At 37.7% G+C, this 22366-nt stretch overlaps 1 protein-coding gene across 3 annotated transcripts in view; it reads right to left on the reverse strand.

Moving 5' to 3' along the window:
• Positions 1-12549: 12549 nt before the first annotated feature.
• Cd109 (CD109 molecule) overlaps positions 12550-22366 on the reverse strand; it is a 136482-nt gene continuing 126665 nt past the window's right edge. For all 3 annotated transcript variants that reach the window (XM_021720804.3, XM_005341260.5, XM_078019717.1), the window contains 3 exons: positions 21288-21435; positions 19086-19188; positions 12550-16840 (listed from right to left, as the gene is read on the reverse strand). In XM_021720804.3, the coding sequence (XP_021576479.2) occupies positions 16665-16840; positions 19086-19188; positions 21288-21435 (427 nt within the window). In that variant the 3' untranslated portion in view covers positions 12550-16664. The remainder of the gene's footprint in view (positions 16841-19085; positions 19189-21287; positions 21436-22366) is intronic.

A 22366-nucleotide genomic window follows, 5' to 3' on the forward strand; every position in this document is an offset into this window, starting at 1 on the left:
TATATATGTCATCATATATGATTTTTATTTTTAAAAAATGTGTCCTTGTGCTATATAAATTCCTTTATCATAATTAAAGAATAAGTGTTCAAAGTGGTAAAAATATGTATTATTAAATTAACTTAAAACATGGTTTCCATAGAAAAAGAAACTAAAACAGTACAAATTGCATAGAGAAAAAAGTTGGAGCAAATGAAAACCAGATGATAAATGTTGAATACTAAAGAAAGAAAGAATGGCACACAGATGGCTCAGGAGCAGAACAGAATCAGCAAAACAAAATTCAGGAACACAGAGATGAAGTCTGAACTGCTCCCAATTTTTCAGGAAATCTAACTGATTAGAAAGATGTTTGTTCTGAATTGCAAGACAGAAAATTAGAATGTCAATAAAACTCTGTGATGAAGAATGTCGGCATCGAGTCACAGAATTGGTCTCCGGTCTCATTTCTGTCTCTTAAGAAGCTACATAATGTTGGGGAATAATTCAATAACTCATCTTTAAACAAGAGGCAATAATAATACGTACTCCATTTTTTCAGGTGGACTAAAAAGTAATAACTGTAAAGCATTATGTGAGACATTTGGTTAAGTACCAAATATTTCAATAAATATTAGTCTCATCCTTTGAAAATACTATAGAGTCCAATATAGGGAATGACACGTCAGGTCACTGATATGGTACTGAACTGATTTTATCATTCAACTCTAGTTTTTCCTCTGGATTGCTTTCCCCAAACAAAACATAAATCATCCATATCTGTGATCACTCCAAAACCCAAGGAATTGTAGATATATTCCGCACAATTTAATCTTGGACAATGGAAGCCAGGTAAATGCTATGGGTATAGCAAGGTGATGCAGGGCTTGGGAGTACTTGCTCTGGAACCAGACAGCCAGGATTTGAGATGAGACTCTCCACCTACTATTATTGATACATACTTCACCTCATTTTGCTGACATCTTCATCTGTAATAATGCACTTACCTTGTAAGTCATTTGGAAGAACTGTCTGGCAAAAATCTAGTAAAGAACATAGAACAATGCTGAACATGTTGGAGTCAAGCAATCACTGTGAATAATGTGGTGGGCATTTTGGAGAAGGATGAGTGTTAAAGAGCTTCTGACAAGGCTCTACAATGATTTTCTTTCCTCATAGAAACACATGGGGTCAATACTTTATAATTATTAGGCAATTGCAGTTGTCATCAACATAGTATTGCTTTTCAAGGAAAGCACTGTAGAGAAGAAAAAGAAACACCCCAAATCTCCTGAGAAATGTTCCTTGTTATGTCTTGTTTCTTTCATGGATTTTGCCATTTTATTTCTATTAATGAAGAGGACAATGATTTGATGTTGCTCTGGTCCTACATTTCTTTCCCAAATAGGCAATAAGAGGACGCACACACCCTTCTGAAACACTCACTTTGTCATACCCTCAAGGGTAGGCTATGGATTACAGGAAAAATTCTTCTATGTTTGCTCCTTTGATCAATAAGCCTCACATCCTGGGGACCCAGAACCCCACTTCAACAAAGTTGAAGACTGGGCAATTAATATCTAATATCATTTTACCACTATCTTTGATGAAAAATAAAGAATCTGTAGGAAAAAAATTTTTTGACTGCTTTCCATCTTCTGATATTTTGAAATCTTTGTCTCATTACAAAATAAGACCCAGCAAAGGGAACGGAAATAACCTTGTTTGGGGCAATGTAAAAGAACTTGGATTCAGGAAATTTGAGTTTTAGCCCCAGCCCCAACTTTAACCTGGTGACTTTTGGAAACATCAACTAAGTTCTCTGAAGTTGTTTTTGCTTTCCTCACTTGAAAACAATTGAACAAGGGAGTCCATTCTAAGTTGTTAATAAATACAGAAAAATTCCCTGCTTGACTTTCTTATCCTAGTAATTGAGAGATTTAAAAGAAATTTGTCAGGAGTGGAGCTAGCTCTCTGTAGCATTTTATGTAAGAAGAAATCCCCCACTGTCCCCTCATTCCACCTGTCCTACTCTGGGTATCTAAGACAAACCCACCCTTTCAGGGGGCCATGAAAAATGGTTCTCGTGGCAAGGGAGGGCTGGGCCCTGTGACCTTGACTATAACCTTTGACCCTCACATTCAAATTCCTGCTTTCAAGGTCTCTCTATTCAAGCTGCCACTTCCATACTGGGCTCACATGGAGGCATAACTCTCACAACTTTAAATTCTTCCTTAAATTCCCTCAGTACAGTTGAAACAGTACCAAAATGTTTAGAAATCACTGATGCTAGGAGAAAACAAAAGGAGAAAAACATGATCAACTAGATAATTGGATTTAGAGGGTATGATTTGCTTATCTTCAACCTCGGTCTGTCACCCACCTCCACACACACAGGAGAGGCCACATAAACTCCTCCTACCTGGGAGCATGTGTCTAAATGCTCAGTGAAGGAGAAGTGGTCCCATCCCTGAGTCCCAGCTTCCCGAGGACCCAAAGCTTCCCAGATCACCGCATCAGGAATGACTGCCCCTTATGAGAGCTGTACCCCAACCCCAGGACTGTCGTTCCCTCACCAGGACAATCATATCACTAACAAGTGTTCACTTGAGGTCAAAAGAGCCCATGGGGCCCTGTGGGAGAGAGGTCCCTTCCTTATCCTGTGAAGCCAAATAATGGATTTTCCTATTCGAGAATTTATAGACCAATCCCCCGAATAAAAAAGGTCTCCCAATTCTCACAAAATATTTTTATATAGACAAGCTAGTTCAAAAAGAAAAGGAACCTGTGGGAGTCTAGAGTTGTACAAAAAGACACACCTTGAGAAGCTCAAGGGGCAACCAAACCTCCACTAACAAGCACCTATTTTGCTATTTTTTCTTTTTTAGTTGCATTTATTCTTCTCCAGCTGTGAGTAAAAAGGAGAAGAAAGGGGGCAGGGGAGATATTTCAAGAGCCAAGGAAAGTAGGTGGAAAGTGATAGTAATAAGTACTTGTGAGATGATTAATCAAGACTCTTTGATTCTATTAGGAGATTAAAATTCCATAAATTCTAGGTCAAACTTTACTTGCCATGACTTATTCACTAACCAAAACAGGCTAGAGTAATGATAGCAGAATTTGGCAATACTGCCTCTTTCTATACTGTCCAAAGGTTAATGATCTCTTTAGTTTCAACATCAGGAGTTACTTTCATAAAGTCAAAAAGCAACTCTTACTCTAGGCAATATTTTTTTACTCTAAGAATAACAAATTACTATGCATCAATTATATTTCAAGATAAAAATGCATCCTAAAAAGTTGTATGGCAATAGAAGCAAGCAGACTGCTTTAATAACAACTCAGATCTCTCTTCATCTTTAGTATACAACAGGAATTTTTAATTTGGCAACAAATTTGGGAGTTTTCTTTTCTTAATCCTCCACTGCCCCCTCGTGGCAGTAAAATGAGATGCCCAACACATATTTGGTTGTATTTCCACCATTAGAGTACCTCTATTGTACTTTATGCCTATTATAAATCTTAAAGTCAATAAACACACTTGATAATGTGATAAAACTTCATGATCATTTTAGTACTTAAAATTTCATAGTAACTTACAGCAACTTTACTTAAAATATCTTCCCTGGAAAACTCCAAGAGAGAAATAATCTGGAAAAAACGGCATTCATGTGGTGGTCTAAAAGCTTGGAAAGCATAGAATATCATATCCTTCTCTTAGAATTCAAGACACAAGATCTCATTAACAAATTTAAACTTTGAAAATATTATAGACTTGCAAAAAATTTAAAATAGTACATAGAGGTCCTTTATACCTGTCACCCAGCATCCTCCAATGGTGACATCTTAAATAACGATAGGCATTACTAAAGCCATGGTATTGATTGGCATGGTACAATTAACTAGACTTCAAACCTTACTCTATATTTTTATCTTTTTTACATGCATTTATTTGTATATATTTTTCAAAACTTGAGGCAATTTTAATACATATGTAGATTTATTTACCTACCATCTAATCAAGATACAAATTTATCTCTTCACTAAGGAACTCCCTCATGCCTCTCGTACCCACTCCCTGTCTCCTTCCTGATCCCTGGCAACTATCTATCTGCTGTTCATCAAAATAATCATTGTCATTTTGAGAATGTCATATAAATGAAAGCATACTATATAACCTTTGGAAGATTTTTTTTTCCATTGAAAAGCAAACGCCCTTACAAACATCCAAGCTGGGTAAGGTGGCACACAGTTGTAATCCCAGTGGCTCAAGTGGCTAAAACAGGAGGATTGTGAGTTCAAAGCCAGCCTTAACAATGGTGAGGCGCTAAGCAACTCAGTGAGACCCTGTCTCAAAATAAAATTTAAAAAAAAAATAGGGCTGGGGATGTGGCTCAGAGGCTGAGAACCCCTGAGTTCAATCCCTGGTATCCCTCTTCCCCCCAAAAAAAACTATCATGCAAGTTGTTATATTATCCATGTTCCTTTAATGGAGTGGCATTTCAATTACTTGGTCTTGCTCCTTCACTGGAATCCTCAATATGGAGTATCACCTCACCAGCCTTTTATAAAGTGTTCACATGAAATAACTGAAATTGTTATAATGAGGAATAACAGATGTGACAAAGGAAGAAGAATAACAAAGAAAGAAAGTCTTAACTATTCTAAGGAGAAAGAAAACGGGGTTGGGGTTGGGGTTGGAAACAATACCTACGTGCCTAAAGTGTATTATACAGGATGCCAATGGGTCTAATGTGAAAAAAAAAAACCTGTTTAATGACAAAGTATAGAAAATAAAAGCAAATGTTATTGCTGTGAATTTACCATTGACATGGTAATGTATGTCTTGCATTCTAAGAGAAGGTGATGATATTCCATGCTTTCAAGCCTTTAGACCAACCACCACAATTGTTATGATATCCAAAAGTATATTTAGTAATAAGTAATTATTATGTTAATTATTAAAATTAGTTAAAACTAAAAATCAAAATCTTTTGCATTATCCCTGCATTCTCAAGCAAGGTCAACAAGAAATTATATAATTTAATATGAACACACAGAGCCACATTTGTTCATAACTTTATAAAGTTAACTTTTTATAAACTTTATAAAAGGCTGGTGAGGTGATACTCCATATTGAGGATTCCAGTGAAGGAGCACTTAAAATTGAGCACTTAGAATACAGGACTAAAACATCTTCAGTGTTTATAAAGTGTTCAAATGAAATCCACTAAGATCCTCCACTAATCCCTACAACGGAAATCTAACCAGTTGGCTACTGCGGGTGCTCAAAATTAGTCCTTATTTCTCTCCATCTACATTTCTTTCTTTCCATGATTTGCCCCCTTCACTTCCTCTACTGCTACTCCTAAATCTTTCATTTATGTACACAAATGTTGTGGTTTGGATGTGAGGCATCCCCCAAAAGCACACATGTGAGATAATGCAAGAAAGCTCAGAGGAGAAATGATGTGATTGTGAGAATCTTAATCCAATCAGTGCATTGATCCCTGATGGGATTAACTGAGCATTAACTAGAGGCAGGTGAGGTGTGGCTGGATGAAGTGGTTAATTAGGGGTTTGGCTATGGGATATATATTTTTGTATCTGGAGCTGGAGTCTCTCTCTCCCTCTCTCCCTCTCTCCCTCTCCCTCCCTCCCTCCCTCCCTCTCCCCCCTCTCCTTCCTCATGTGAACTGTTTCCCTCTGCCACCCTTGCCACCATGATGTTCAGCCTCACCTGGAGCCCCAGCCAGCCTTCCATGGATTCAGACCTCTGAAACCATGAGCCCTCAAATAACCTTTTCCTTCCCTACAGCTGTAGTGGTCAGTTCCTTTAGTCACAGCAGCAAAAAAGCTGACTAAAATAGCAAGGAAGTTATTAATCACTGGTTCTTACTATATTCACTTATGCATTTCTGAACATCCACAATATAGAAGGTAATGTCAGGTACTGTGAGGTACCTAGCGTGGGTATAATACTTTATACTTCCTTGTGGTTAGTATCTAAACAAATTAGCCAAGGTTCTGAAGGGAATAAGACCTAAAAAATAGATATTACCTTTATTCATTCCAAAAAGTAAATGTTTGATATCCACCAGGTTGAGGATCCACTATGCCAAGCTGCAGATACTGAAGATTCAAAACTGAGCAAGGCAATATCTCTGCCCTCCAGAAATTTGTTTTTAATTGCACCTGAGATGTATAGGAGAGAAAGGTAGAAGGAAAAAAGGGGGGCAAAGGACTCTCATAAACTGCCAAGAGAAATAACATTAACCTGGATTGAATTTCCTAAAAACAGGGAAAATCCTTTTCAGTGTGCTTCTGTAAAATCAAAAAGAAAAATAAAATCCTTCAAACCACAAATTTTTCTTGCTGATTTATGTTCTTATCTTATATTCCTAAATAACTTCTCCTGTTCTTCAATATCTGTCAGCCTGATTCCTCAGAAAACAAAATATATGGTAACTTGTAGTAAGGAGTTAGGAGAAAACACACAAACTAGCAAATGAAAGGCTTTAGAAGGAAAGGCAGTTGTCTGTTTTTACTTGTTTGAGATGTCAGGACTTTTAGTGCATAACTTTATTATGATAACATTACTATTACTCACCAATTCCATATTTCAGAGTCCCCAGAGTCATTGAATATATCATATAGATAGCATTTATCTATAAATATAGTATTTTATAGTTTTTCTCTATATATCTATATATAAAGAGAGAAAGAAAAAGTCTATATGTAGGGGAGAAAATTCAAAAATGCAAGCTTACAATATGGTAAGTGAATCAAGACCAACAGGAATAAAAACCATCAGTCCACATTGAAATGCAACTTACTTGACTACTAAGTTATATACCATACACCCTGAAGAAGGAATGAAAAAGTCCCAGTTCAAACGCCATCATCTGATCCTGGCTTGCCCATGAAGACATCCTGATTCCAATCTTATTGCCATTGGATCTGGAAATGGCCTTTAAATCTCTGGCAGAACCTTTCCCCCACCTCCCACTCAAATAGTCATTTCCCATTGGTTTCAGCTGGAACACCAGAGGAAATCTATTGGTGTCACAGTTTTAAGCATATTTTAAAATACAATGCACTAGCTTAGAACAGATAGCAATTCCACTTTTCCCACTGATGAGGGAAGGCAGAATGCCAAGAGCAGAGGTGAGTATTGGAGACTTAGCCATTAGCAATGGCCTCACAGGGCAGGAAGCAGGAACAGGAAAGTCATCAACAGACTAAAATTCAAATACAAGGTAAAACAAGGGGCTCTTCACTCTGATGGTTTTTGACTATCTGCTACCTGCCATGCAAAAGTCAGAATTTTGCTCTTATGATGTTATACAGGGAAAAAGCAGTTGTACAGCTTATTCAAGGCACTTAATTTCCCTATATCTTAGTATCACTTGGAATAATAAATATGGCAGATATCAGTTTTCTATTAGCCCTGTAACAAAGTACCACACATTAGTGGCTTAAAAACAACAGAAATTTGTCCCGTCACGGTTCTGGAGTCTGGGTCTGAAATCTGGGTTTCAGCAGAGCCATTCCCTGTGAAAGAGGTAAGGTACGCTTCTTTTCCTCTCCTAATATCTAGTGATTTGCTGGTAACCTTAGACTTTTTTTGGTTTGCAGTTTTCATAACTCCAATCTTGCATTAGTCATTGCTATGTGTCTGTCTTAATGTAGCCATGTTCACATGATCTAAAAGGACACCAGTTTTATTGTATTGGGGGCAATCCTTCACCAGTAGGACCTCATCTTATTACATCAGCAATGATCTTATTTCCAAATAAGGCCATAATCTGAGGTGCTAGCAGTTAGGACTTTATGTTTTCAGAGAGGACACATTCAATTTTTCATAAGAACTAAATTAGAAAACTTCTTAACCTTTATCATTTTTAACACATAATTCAAAAATAATAATAATAATGGATAAGATAACCAGTTTTTAAAATGCCAGTCACTAGCTATCATCAGCCTCTGATAACCAATTCCAGGCACCGTGTAATCACCACCTTCTGAAGTAAGGGGGTTCTATTTGATTCCTAATATTGTCCAAATCTACCCATTAGTAATGATTTGGCAACTTGAGCTTGCTCACAGCATCCTTTCAGATATTTGAAGACAAGCATTAAAATCCACACTGCCTCTTTTACCTGCTGAGTGTTACCCATCCTTTGATCATTCAACCTGACACTATTATGGCCATTTTACCCCACATGGATTCCTATTGGTGCACCTTCTTAATTGCAATACTGGTAACTTGTCCTAAGGCCCTGAAACACAGAGACTATATTACAACATGACTAGAAATTGGAGACATTTGCTTTTGTTACCAATGCACACTTTGTTGCTAGTTACTGCTGCCCTCATCCTGAACTCAGGTGTATGTTTGAACTTTTACATAATTGGGATAACATAAAAGGGAATAAAAGCCAACTACCAATCAGAGGAAAGCATCATCCAAAGTTCTCTCATCACTCCTTCACCCTAGGGATATAAACTAGCATTATCACAGACAGAAGAGAGAAAGCTCTGACTTGCGGCTCACAAGAGACAAAGGAAAAAAGGCAAAAGATAAGACTTGGAACTTGCTGGTTTCTGAAAGGAAGTAAATGACAGGAAAAGAGAGAAAAGTGAGAATTTCAGAATCAAGAGCAGAGATGAAATACAGGGTTGCTGGGGGTGGGATTGGGCCTAAAGAAAGCAGTGAGAGTAAATAAATCTCTCTTCTATCAGGAAATGTCCTTGTGGAGACACTGTAAAGGTCTGGACAGGGCGGACTCATATGCTCCTGCCTAAGACTAAAGCCCACACTCTTACCTACTGCAGTATCTGTATAAGAATGAGTCCAGGGAACTATTGGCAGGATGGGCAACCAGGGGTCAATTTTGCCTGAGTTGTGATGGGGCAGGGATTGAGTGTGTCAGAAAGAAGGCAGATTTGGATGACCATATAGTATCTATACCTTGTGGCATGTAGCCCAGTCTCCTAGACTTAGGTTTGTGCCAGAGAGAAAGAGAGAAGGAAGGAGAGAAAAAGAGAGAAAGGGGAGAGATAAATAGATGGTGGGGAGAGAGGGGAAACTACAGTAAAAGGAGAAATTTTAAAAGTGGTTCCATTAAAAACTCTGAACATGAGGCATAAGCAACCCCACTCCTGAATCCAAAGGATATAATATAGCAGAGTCAGGGAAACAAAATAAGGTATCAGCTGGAGCTGCAGTCTCCAAAGGCGGCACTAGGATGCTCAAAGGGAAAAAATCTAAATTTGTAGACAGAACTCAATTTTGTACAGCTGTAGGATTTTCAGATTCTTGCTGGAGTTTGCTCTCAGCTCCTAAAAGCTGTTCTCAGTTTCTTGCCACATGGGCCTCCAACATAGGGAACCCAAAGCATGACACTCATTTCTTCAAAATCAGAAAATCCAACAAGAGGGGCATGGCAATCTAACGTACACAGAGTTATTTTTTGCTGAGGGCCATTACCAAGTAGGAATGACGCATCGAAATTTCCTTGCCAAGCGTACCCCATGCTGCTTAGAGGACATTTGATGGAACATTGCATGCATGCTTTAATAAGGTGACCTTGCTCAAGGACCAAGGCGGATTCGGGTTTAGAGCTGATCAGGTTTGAGGAAGTAACCGGCTCCTTGAGTTTAAGGCGTTGCCAGTTTAAGATAATGGGTTTTAGGGAAGTTGGAAGTTGAAGATTATTGCTGGGATTAGGGTGTTCCTGCTGCTTGTTCCCGTTGAGTTCTCGTGAGATTAAAATGGGATTTGGAGAGAGCCTCGTGGAGTAGGTGGATTGTGCGGGAGACGGCAGAACGTGTTGGCCCCTGGACCTGTGTGGAGGCGGTGTGAGAGCGGGAATAAAGAATTGCTGTTTGAACCTACAAAGCTGTGAGTGCCTCCTGAATCTTGTGCCAAGTCCAGATTTGGCAATTTTTGCCATGTTCTATTGGTTAGAGGCAAGTTGTAGATAACTTGAGGGGAGGAGATACACATCAGCATGAATATTAGCAGTCAGGTTCATGAGAACCACCCTAAATTGTCCACCTCAACTGCTTTAACCAAGATAAAAGTTTTCTCTTGTCTAAAGGAAATCTGAAGGTAGACAGTTTAGGGTTGCTCCATCATGATCAGGGACCCAATTTCTTCAAAATCTTCAGCTCCCTCATAATCCTCAGGGGTTGGCCTTCCTCCAACAAACCAAAAGGTTGTGTCAGAGCTCCAGAGAGCTATTCACAATCCAGGTAGCAAGAGGAAGCAAAGCCCCTGCTCCCTGCAAAAAATGAAATGGGGGGCTTACTCCCTTCTTTTTGTTATGATACATCTTGGAAGTATCACTCATGTCTCAGATGACATCCCACTGGATAGAATAAGAGTTCAGGACTCCATTTAGCCACAAAGTAATCTGGGAAATATAGCTGCCATGCTGAGTAAACTCTGAACTCCAAAACTAAAGAGATGGAGGAGACAGAGTAGGATAGAGAAGTGGCAGTCTCTGCTACACTAGACACAAACAAATTGTGCCAGATAAGAAAGAAAAAAAAGAGGATCTCTTGTGACAGCCCTCAGCATCTTTGGGGGGAGCATTAAATATTCCTGGATGCTCCTGGGAAAGACTGGGAAGTAGTATTCTGCAGGCTGCAGGTCCTACACTATTTAGATTGGATGGGTAATGTTATATTCAGCATTCCATTTTATCCAAGCCAGTGTGGTCTGGAAAACTCGTTATATATCAGTGATTCCCAGATCATTGGCTCAACAATTTAGACTTAGAACCTAAATCTAGACTTGCTGAACTACAGCTTCTATAATTAAGACCAGAATTTTTTGTGAAATTAAGCTCTATGGGGAAGTCTTATGATCAATCAAGTTTAGAAACTATCATCACAGACATTTATTAAAAAATCACTATATCTTTTCCCTAGTCTCCAAGCTATGCTTCCTCAGCTTGGAATACAGACTTAGTGTTAACCTAAGTATCAGTCTAGTGATTCTAATGACTCTTTGTTGTGTAAGTACCTTCGTCTATTTTCTGTTGCTATACCCGAAGCTGCATAATTTATAAGAAAGATTAGTTTATTTGGCATGGTTCCAAAGGCTGGAAGTTCAAGATCAGGAACTCATCCGATGAGGTCCTGTTCTGGTGGGGAACTCTACAGAATCCCAAGGAAGTGCCAGGAATCACGGCATGTGAAAAAGGCACATGCAGAAGAGAGGGAGGGAACAGAGGGACAACAACCTGCTCTCAGAGAAGAATTGCACTAATCCCTTCATAAGGACGGAGACCCCAAAACCTAATTCCTTCTTAAAGGCCCCACAACCTCTCAACACTGTTTCATTGAGTGCCAAAGGCCAATGTCTCGGCTTGGCACCAGAATCACGAGGCACTCACAGCTTTGTAGGTTCAAACAGCAATTCTTTATTCCAGCTCTCACACCGCCTCCACACAGGTCCAGGGGCAAACGCGTTCTGCTGTCTCCCACACAAACCACCTACTCCACGAGGCTATCTCCAAATCCCATTTTAATCTCACGAGAACTCAACGGGAACAAGCAGCAGGAACACCCTAATCCCAGCAATAATCTTCAACTTCCAACTTCCCTAAAACCCATTATCTTAAACTGGCAACGCCTTAAACTCAAGGAGCTGGTTACTTCCTCAAACCTGATCAGCTCTAAACCCAAATCCGCCTTGGTCCTTGAGCAAGGTCACCTTATTAAAGCATGCATGCAATGTTCCATCAAATGTCCTCTAAGCAGCATGGGGTACGCTTGGCAAGGAAATTTCGATGCGTCATTCCTACTTGGTAATGGCCCTCAGCAATTGAGGATTAACCCTCCGTGTTGGTGGGGACAATCCATAATCAAACCATAGCAGGAAGGATGCATTAATCATATTAGTCATTTAATTGGCATTAGCAGGTAAGCTAGAAGTACCCAGTAACACTTAGCTAGAAGGTTTTTCAATCTCAACACTTTTGATTTTGGGGACCAAACAATTCTTTATTGAAGGGGGCTGTTCTGTACATTGTAGGATGTTTATCAGCATCCTTGGCCTCTACCCACTAGAAGCCAATACCACTAGTTCTGAAAAACAAAACTATCTATAGACATTGTCATCTGAGAGCAAAATCACCCCAAGAACCACTATCCTTCGTCATTTTACAGGAGCCCTGAAAATTTGTGGCAATAAATAAGGTTGAGTAGGAATCAAGAATGTGTACTTAGAGTGTTGTACTCTGGATGTGATAGTCCATGCCCCTGTTTTCCTATGTGTACATAAACTACTTTATTTCCATATAATCAGTCCACATTTTGTATATCACCCCCTTTTCCACAGACCCCACCCCAGCACATAAAGCAAATAATGAGGAGAAAGGTGGAAGAAACTGGTGATCAAATGTCTCAAACCTCACTCGTGTTAACCCCTTGTAAAATTAATGCTTACTCTAACCTGCCCTCATACATTCCAGATGGCATAATTAATAGATTTAAGTAAGGAAGATGTGCTATAAACATGTTTTGAGCTAAAATTAAAAGAACACAAATAACAAATAGGTGGTAATTTTGATTTTTATTGATAAATCATGATTTCCTATTAAGTATACATAAAAGGGTGCAAGTAACAATAACACAGCATTCCAACATTTAAAATAAAAACTTTTTTAATCACCTTGATCAATATATAAAGCTTTACTTCCTGGAAAAATAATGTTTTATTGCAACAGTACTCTTCTCATATGTAAAACAGCTTCTCAAAGTGAGGGATTTACAAATGAAACTTTATATAGCTTCCTTTGTACAAAAGGATCTACTTCACCATATCAACTGCACCCTACCAAAAGTCCAAAACACAAAGGCTTGAAGGACTAAAATCAAGCCACATCCTACTGACGTTATCAAAGATAAATCCTAAAAATCTCCCAATGGAGCATGGAACTACCCTCTACCACCAATTCAATACCCTGGGCAGAAGATGGTAAGTGTTGACCTCATGACAATATGACATAGAAAGATTCTTAAACATAGCAACACATGTGCCAATATAATTCCCATAATAGAGACACACACATACCAATATAAGTGTCCTCTGACATGAGAAACTTGGAAATCATCTAAGAAATGTGTATTTTCCTGTGTTATAATTGGAATGAAAATGACAATATATTTAAGGAATGATGCAACATGACACTGGGTTTTGATGAGGCACATATAAACAGACCTCACTGCCTAGAAACAGTTTTAATGAAAGCCAATTCTTACTGGTATATACTTAATTTAAAAATGACCTTTGCTGTTTAGTTTCTTGAAGAAAGAAGAATAATGGTCCCTGACTCAAAGTAATGATAAAAAAATATATAACTGAACTTCAAATTCCTCCCAATGTGATTTAAGATGCTTAATATTAACATAAATATCTGAAGAGGCAACAAGAAAATGTTAAGTTTGTAAAACTGCTAAGCCTTACTAAAGAGTGAAAATATGGGGAAATGTTAAATATACTCTTCTGCTGAACAGAGCCGTCTTCCGAGAATGTAAAAGGTTCTGGTGGTTTACTCAAGAGTGAGTCCACTTGTCTTAAATTTACAACGTGAAAGAAATTATGCACCCATCAACAGTAACTTGACCCATGGTAGTCACTTGGCAGACTCAAAACAATTGCTAACCTGGTGCTGAGAAATCTTGCCAAAGAGGTATTTACAACATATTTTTATAGAAATGAGTATTCAATAGTTCGATAAAGCAAATTACAAAAAGTTAGGTTGTTATAAGGGAACTCCAGATTATGCGAGCAGTCTAATAAGAGCTCTCTTTAAAAAATAAAAATTTTAAAAAAATAAAGAAAAATCATAGTTCCAATTTTTTAATGTCATGGGACACCTAAAAATGTCAAATTACATAGCTGAATTAAGTCAAAACAAAGTTAATTGACATTATATTGCCAATCTATTTATAACCATATTTAGCAAAAGCAGAAATAAAGACTAAATATGTTTTTTATTTCCATATCATCAGTCCACAAAAAAAAAAAAACAACTATACTCAGATTCAACAGAACTGACACAGGGAAAGTTGTGCCTTCAATTCTGAAAAATCCTATGTTTAGGACATGACGTTGCATAGATAAGAACAAACTGTATACCTGCTTTATACCTGCTTTCTATATAAGCAAACTGCTCCCCATATTATAACATAACTGAAATACTAAGCCCAAGATATTTCTTTTAGAATATTTTGAAAAGCATGGTGCAGCAGACAACATAAAAAGAGGAAGCCTTTTAATGATTGAGCATACTGTAATGGGCTTTCATTTCTTTTTTGGAACAGTAACTAAAGGCAGTAAGATGGTGGTCGTATCCTAGGACTTTTTGGCTATTGGTTATTCCCAACATTCAGTCTGTGCAACCACTGGCCAGAAAAAAAATGCAAGTGAGATATTCTTAACAAGTGAGATATTCTTAATAAGATTCCCAGGCAGTGGAAAAGATGAGATTAGTTCATATGAGTAAGCGAAACTGACAGTATTCTCAATTGACGAGCTTCGGCACAAGCAAACTTAAAGGTAAAATGAGTATTTTTTTTTTTTATATTACTACTCACAACATGTGAAGAAAATAGCCTGGGCTATTGGTTAATTACCATAACTATGTTCACACCCTCTCTCCTTATGTCTGCAGCCTTGAAACACTGAAGATCCAGCTCCATTGCCTGTAGTAGAAGAGGCCAGGACACCTCCACAGCCCACACGCTTTGAGGCTGTTCTAACTCATCCTTTCTCCTCCTCACTTTTAATATATTTATATAAAATGAGATGAGTTACAAGGTAACTTTTAACCTGAAAATCTGAAGTACTTCACATAAAAAGTATCTGAGTTCTAGTTTTTAAATGAACCTGTCTTTCAGTGGCCTTTCCATTCCTACTATATGACACTAGAAGTTCAATGTATATTATTTACTGCTGAATGTAACCTTGGATAGTCCAAGGTTCCTGGGAAGAGCAGGAGAGGTGGACTTCCTTTGCCAGCACCCTTCCCTAACTTCATCCTAAGAAAAAGTCCCAGGGTATAAAGGCCAGATATCATCACATGGAGGCTCAAATATTAAAAGTACCACTTTCAGAACAGACTGTAGAACAGATTTTAAAAATTTTCCACTTGAAAAGAAAGTCAAGAAAATTAGATATTTAATATTTACTACTACTCTCTGAAGGTCTACTTTCTACAAATAGGATGCAAGCACTAAAATAATGATATCCAAAATATCCATGAGTAATATACACACATCCCCTCCAATATAATTTCTTTAAATATAAGCATTCTTTTAAAATTAACTTTAAAACATATCTTTGCATACTTTGATTTTGATAAATTTATTTTTAAATAGCTGAAAATATTATAAAGCACCCTCTGGAGCCCATGGCAAGAATTTCACAGCACTCAAGAAAAAAGCCATGGAGTCAGGAGCAAAATTAAACCACTTCTCAGATTTACTTTTTAAAATGCCTAATTTTTTTATATGTCTAAAATATTTCAATAAATTTGAAAGGAAGAAAAGAAAGAAGAGAGAAAGGAAAAGGAGGGAAGAAACAGGAAAAGGATTTTTCTTTAAAATTCTCACCCAGAAAAAAGAAATGCAACCCTCAGAAAACAGGGTAACCAATGAACTAGGTACTCAGAATTCAGGAATATTCTTAAAGATCCACAGCAAGTATCAAATGTCACTTGACAGCTGGAAGTCTGATGCTTAGACCTCTGAGCCTGAAAAAGTTTTTAAGGATCCCTGGCCAACATTATGGAACTTCAGATCAACAGTCATGTCAAGACTCTGTGGTCCCCACAAACCCTGACCCTTCCCCAGACCACAGCGAGGTAGGTCAGTCTGCTGTGGCTGATGTGCAGAGTAGCTGTGACCTGGCTCAGATCATCTCCTGTCCTAAGATACTCTGGTCTGAGTCACCTAAGGCACACATTGCAGTAATGAACTCTGTCTTGTCACAGCCAAGGTGTGGGGCTGAGGCCTGAGGGCAGAGCTCAGCAGCAGCACCCTTAAGAACAGTTTTCAGTATGTTCCTCACCCCTGAGCTTAACCTTTCTCATTCTCTCTAGACAAAAAGGAGAGCACAGGTAAAAAGTTTTGGAGTGGGAAAAGATCATTTAACTCTTAAAAATTCACTACCTACATTCTAAAAAGAAAGTAGTGTCCACTTAAAAAAAAAAATGTACTGAGACCATGGGGCATGAGATGGGCAATAAGGTTAGGGTAGGAAGGACAGAGAATAAGCTCTTCCTGCAGTTTCCCAGGGAAACCCATCTTGAATACTAAAGCAAACTCTTAATGTGATAATGCTGAAGAACCTAGGTTAATAATGATAATCTAAAATAACGCTTCTATTGTGGAGAAAACAAACACTTCTCAAAACAATCCTAAAAGATTTCAAGAGGGAGAAAAAAAGATACACAACTGCAATCATTTTGACCTTCCCCACCAAGGTCAGGTGAAGAAATCTTTGCAAGTCTACATACTAAGACCTGATGACCATCTCCCAAGTCCCACAGAAGGTAGGAAAAAAAAATGTTTTTCAAATATGTCAGAGGCAATATTGGATTATGAAAACAATCACATATGACTTTTGGAAATGTTCATTTTACATGGAGTCCTTTAAAAATAAGTTACAACCAACATTGCAGAGAGAACAGAAGCATGACACAGGAAATAACAAGGATTGAAGAGTGATGAAGGGAGCCTAAAGCTCCATCCTCACAAGGATGGCAGCCCTGGACGTCTCCACAAAGGTCACAAGAGGACAGCTTCACTCTGGAGTTGTAACTTCTCACCGCCTGTCTCCCTGTTCAGAGAGGCAAACATCAGATTACACGTCTCCCTTGTTTAGAAACAGTGAATTTGCCAGAACATAAGAGCATTTCAATACACTTTTGTGAGTTTTCCACTCTTCACATCATTTTCTTTTTCTTTACAAGAAACAACTGAAATGCTCAAGAAAGGCCCAAACTGCAAACCAAATCCAAGAAAGAAACAAGGCATTCAGTCCAATCTATCTACCACCAGCAGTTGGCCGGCATTAAAAGAGAGCAAATGGACCACAGCTGCACACTATGGTCACAAGCAGGACTTTAATCTCTTTCTGGAACAGGAAATGTTTTAAATTGAGGATTGTTTAGCCTCCTCAACAGTTTATTTTAGGATGACATTTTCTATGCATTCAAATAAAATTCTAATCATTATAACAACTGAAAAAAAGATTGGCCCTGGCTTTATTTTAAAATACATAAATAGAAAGGAAAGATACTGAGGAACAAAATTGATCAAATTATATGGTTACCTTGTGTGCATGTACTAATATATAACAATAAATTCCACTATGATGTATAATTACAATTCACCAATAAAAGTGAACAAAAAAAGGTAATAATACTTAAGTATGTAGTGAAGTCTGTCTATGCAATGCCTTGTTTCAGTGTTTTAAAACTTTGAGCACACAGGGTTAAAAACTATTCAATCTGAGTATAATTTATAGCACAAACAAATATTTTATAAACTAATATAAAGTCTATTAGTTCTATTTATAGTGCTATATAGAGCACTATAATGAGCTCACTGCAAAACAAAACTGAGTTTTATTTTATGATTTTTAATAACAAAAAACATTATTTTCTAGTTTCTGTGTAATTGTTTTGTAAATCACAAACCTGTTTTGGAATTTTTAAAAATGAATTGGTGGGAAAAAAATGAATTGGTGGGTTTAATTATTCTTATCTTTCTCATAATCTCATTTTTAAATGGCATCCTCATAAATAGGTGTTTTACACACACCAAAAAAATTTATATAAACGGAATCTTTTTCATTTCTTAAATGCTTAAAATGTTTCCTGTGCACCTAAGAAACATTAATTGGGGGATTTTGCAACCAGGTTAAATAACAAAGTTGGCTAGCAAGGTACAGTCATTGGGTCTCTGTGGTGGATCTCATCTCTCTACCAGGAAAAAGGGTGCTACTCCTGTTTTTGCAAAATATCCCCCCAAGGGTTTTCTCGTCCTCAATCCCAACAGGAGGAATACGGCAAGAGAACAACTCAGAAAGAGAGTCTTGAATACTCTGTCAAGCACTATCAAAACTTAAGTATATAGTGATCAAGTTCATTTTTTTAACATGTAATTATCTGAAACTACCTACCATAAGAGAAGGTTTATCCTTCTCAGGCATTCTAATGATTGAGTCTTATTCAGGATAAGACTCATTACAATTAGAAACATTAGCCCAGAGATCCCACACTCACAGAAAGTCACTCTGTGATGAGAGTAGATCATTCACAATTAACTTGGGCTATCTCTAGGCCAGCTATTTTCATATCCTAAATTCCTATCATTTTATAAAATAAAACATTACTAGTCAAATCAAAGAAGTTATCTTCCAGTCTATATTTTTCTCGATACACTAAGAAAAATCCTGATATAATGCATAAAAGTTTTAGCAAAACATCAGTCCTTCCCAATGAAGAAACAACTGCAAATGTTCTTTCCTGAAAAGCTCCAACTTGACAGCAGGAGCCTGATGGAATAGAAGCTTGGAATAAAAGCCAAAAAAAAAAAAAAAAACACACACACAACTGGATTCTTTCATCACCTTCTCCTCTGAAGTTTGTGATTATGAATTAAAAACCTAAAACATGCTGGGCACTGTGGTGCATACCTATAATCCCAGTGGTTTGGGAGGTTGAGGCAGGAGCATCATGAGTTCAAAGCCAGCCTCAGCAAAAGGGAGGTACTAAGCAACATAGTGAATAAAATACAGAATAGGACTAGAGTGTGACTCATTGGTTGAGTGCCCCTGAGTTCAATCCTGGTATCAAAAAAACAAAAAAAAAATTAGCAAAAATGTCACTCTATAACATTTGTATGCTAAATGTTGTCTTTAGCACTGATTGTAAATTATCAATCGTCTTCATTCAAATAGAAAGCTCACCTCCAGAGGCCACCTCCTACACTTGCTCCCACTTCTTGTGAATAGAAGAATGATAACTGAATGCCTGGCTTCACTTGTAAAGTATTACAAACTCCAGACCACAACTTACTTGGTTCATAGTAATCCACTATGGATACAGAAGCATCTTGAGTATTTGAAACCTTAAAGTTTCTCACAGCAGGAATATCAATACAAAATTGGGTTTCATTTACCTTGAAAAATACAAAAAAAAATACTTTTAAGGGGTTATGGGTTGGCACACCCTGTGTTCATAAAAAAGTAAGAGAGATCTTTTTCTTACCATTTTAGGAAACAGAAACTGATATTTAGGGAAGACTTGTACTTACCATGTACTGCAATAAATACTTTCTATTAATTATCTTTTCTACCTTGTAAAGCAACCCTTACAAGTCAGGTATTGTTCTTAGTTCTATTTTGCTGAAATGGATATTGAGAATTAGAGTTGTTAAGCAAACATTCAGCCCAAGGGTGCATGCTTATGGGGACATGGTTCCTTATCCAAATCCTCTCTTTCAGAGAGTGCACCTGTCCTGTAATGATTCACAGAAGCCCCCTCCTCCAGAGAATTACCCTCAGCTTATGTGGGCCACCTCATGCAGTAAGTGAAGCCCTGAAGTGAGGGTGCACCCCACAATTAGGTATACCCCTGCTCAATGTGGGGTACCAAAGGCCTACCTCAACCGGGTGCAGTGGTGCATGTCTATAATCACAGATACTTAGGAGGGACACCAGCTCGAGGCCAGCCTGGACAACTAAACAAGACCTTTTCTCAAAATAATGAAAAGAGCTGGAGATGTAGCTCAATGGTAGAGCACCCCTGAGTTCAATCCCCAGGACCACACACATACAAAAGGCCAGCCTCCCTCACTCCAGGAGGAGCAGTTCATGCCAATCTGACAAACAATGTCAGTTAAGAAATCAAAAATTAATAAATTCCTTCAAACATTCATTATACACCAACAGCAGTAAATGAAAAAAAATTAAATCAATCAGAGATTATTGGGCACTCAAATTAAAACATTAACAAGCACATCAAAGATGCAAGACAAACTCCAGAAACAATAACTAAATAAAAACTTTAAACTTTTTTTTTCAAGTTCCAAATCAGGTCCATGGCTTTCAAGCATAATTTAATATAAGAAAATTCCTTAACAGCAAGGTAATTTAAAGGCTAAATTAGCTTTAACGGGACTTTAATCAGAGTGATTTCTGAAGTGCTGAAACAAAGAAGAACATTCAGGATTTAGCTTTTTAAAGGTAAATATTTAGCAATATTTAGTATATTTCTGACTCATACTTAGCAAAACTGGAATAAGAAACACATGGGTTCCTCCCATGTAACATGCAATCCCAAGAATGCTTAGAAATCAGTTTCAGTTCAACCTCTGAGTTTCATATAGATGCTAGAAGAAGAGAAAAAATTCACATACCAACAATGTTGAAACCTAACGAGTCAAGGCTGGAATTCCTCCCTGACCTCTTCCTGCCATGATTTTTACTCTTATCCTTGGATCAGTACTACTCAGACAGCAATGGAAAGGGTAGCATATAATTCTTGGTATAGACCAAACCTCTGACAATATTTTTCTATAATTTAAGCACCTTTTTGTTTCTTCTTTATGTTGGGTATAGAATGTAGAGCCTCACACGTGCCAGGCAAGTGCTCTGGCCTTGGGCCACATCCCCAAACCTCAGCACATAACCTTTTAAGACAGGAATAATAATCACTTAGAGATTTGTTAAAAGCTTCACAAGAGCATTTTAGAACATGTAATTAAAGCTTTCATCTTTTGCATCTGAGCAAGTATGTTTAGCAATTCCTGAAGGTAGAGGGGTTCTCAAATTGAGGTCTGGACTGCATTTCTGAACTGGTAAGATGGCAATCTCTACACATTTTGCATCTAATATGAAATAATGATTTCATTATCAAGATTGTCCTCAGGCTCATGATTAATAATAACTCTAAACTAATTATATGGTGATGTCTTTTTAATGTCTTTTAACATGGTCATCATGTTAAAATCATTCAGGGACACAAAAAGCTGAAAGAACAATGACTTAAAGAAAATGTAAGTAAGAAAGACTGTGTATGTGTGTGCGTGTGTGTGTGTGTGCATGTGTGTCTGTCTGTGTATGTATTGCTGGGGATTAAACCTAAGGCTTCACACCTGCTAGGCAAGCACTCTACCACTGAGTTACATCCTCAATCCCTAAGGTAGACTTTTGAGCACAAAAAAAAATGGTGACTTTATCAATAATTACCTTTTGAAACTTAGGTTTTACTACTTACAGAATCTAAATAGAGGTTGAGCTTCCCATGATCATGTTCCACCTTCTTCACTGTCTCACTTAAAGGAATTGCATCTGAAGGCACAGTAAAGCCACTAAGAAGGTTAACTTCCATAAGGGCCATGCCACTCCTATCTGGGCCCAAAAACCTACATCAAAAAAAAAAAAAAGAAAGAAAGAAAAAAGGAGAAAATCCTTTAGGAAAAGCTATAAATTGTTAGCAAATGATTTTCAGACAAAAAATTAAAACTGTAAAATATTACTCTAATATCATTTAAGTTTAAAAAAAATGACTCTAGAATATTTCTGAACAGGTTACCCTTTTCCTACATGTGTAATATTCTTTCAACCATATGAGTAATGCTAATATAACAATGAGGTCACTGGACAGATAGGATGAAATGTCTATAATCCAACAGGCTTGTGCTTTGAGGTTGTCACAAGTACAACGCATATCCTTTCGACCGATTCTAGTGGTACTTTCAGTGGTGATTCCAAACTGTATGTCATTTTCACTTTCTCAAAAGTTAACAGCATCAAACTTTCCAGCTGAAAGCCCAAGACCTTTAGAGTACCATTGCTTGACCACTTAGTGGCAGATGCCAGCCAAGCCTGTAGGTTTTCTTCATCTGGTTTTAGAAAAAGAAATCTAGCAGGGAGAGGCTTTCCTCCTCTGTTTTCATGCACACACTGAGCACAGTACATGTTTTCTTGAGCCACCCTGAGAGATCTGCAAGCCTTGGAAAGCTTTATTGCACTGCATTCTTTCACCCTGTCACACCTCCCACCTCACCCTTATGGTAACTCCCAGCTCAACACCACAGTGTGAGCATCAAAGAATCTGGGCACCAACAACATGTTGTCTCCTTCAAGATACATATTTTTTGAAAACAAATAGGTGGCAGAAGTTTTTCATCTGGAACAGGAGTAGAGTGTGGTTATAGAAAGAAGTTTGCCTCCAACACAAAAGGATCATAGTATTGTTAAGTTACTTCCTGCTGTCCCGTTTGATGGCAAAAGCAAGAAGTCTGTTTAGAAAAGTTTGCTTTTTAGAGCAGCAAACGGATGCCTGCCAAACAT

The sequence above is a fragment of the Ictidomys tridecemlineatus genome, chromosome 8 (genome assembly GCF_052094955.1).
Source record: "Ictidomys tridecemlineatus isolate mIctTri1 chromosome 8, mIctTri1.hap1, whole genome shotgun sequence".
NCBI classification, from domain to species: domain Eukaryota; kingdom Metazoa; phylum Chordata; class Mammalia; order Rodentia; family Sciuridae; genus Ictidomys; species Ictidomys tridecemlineatus.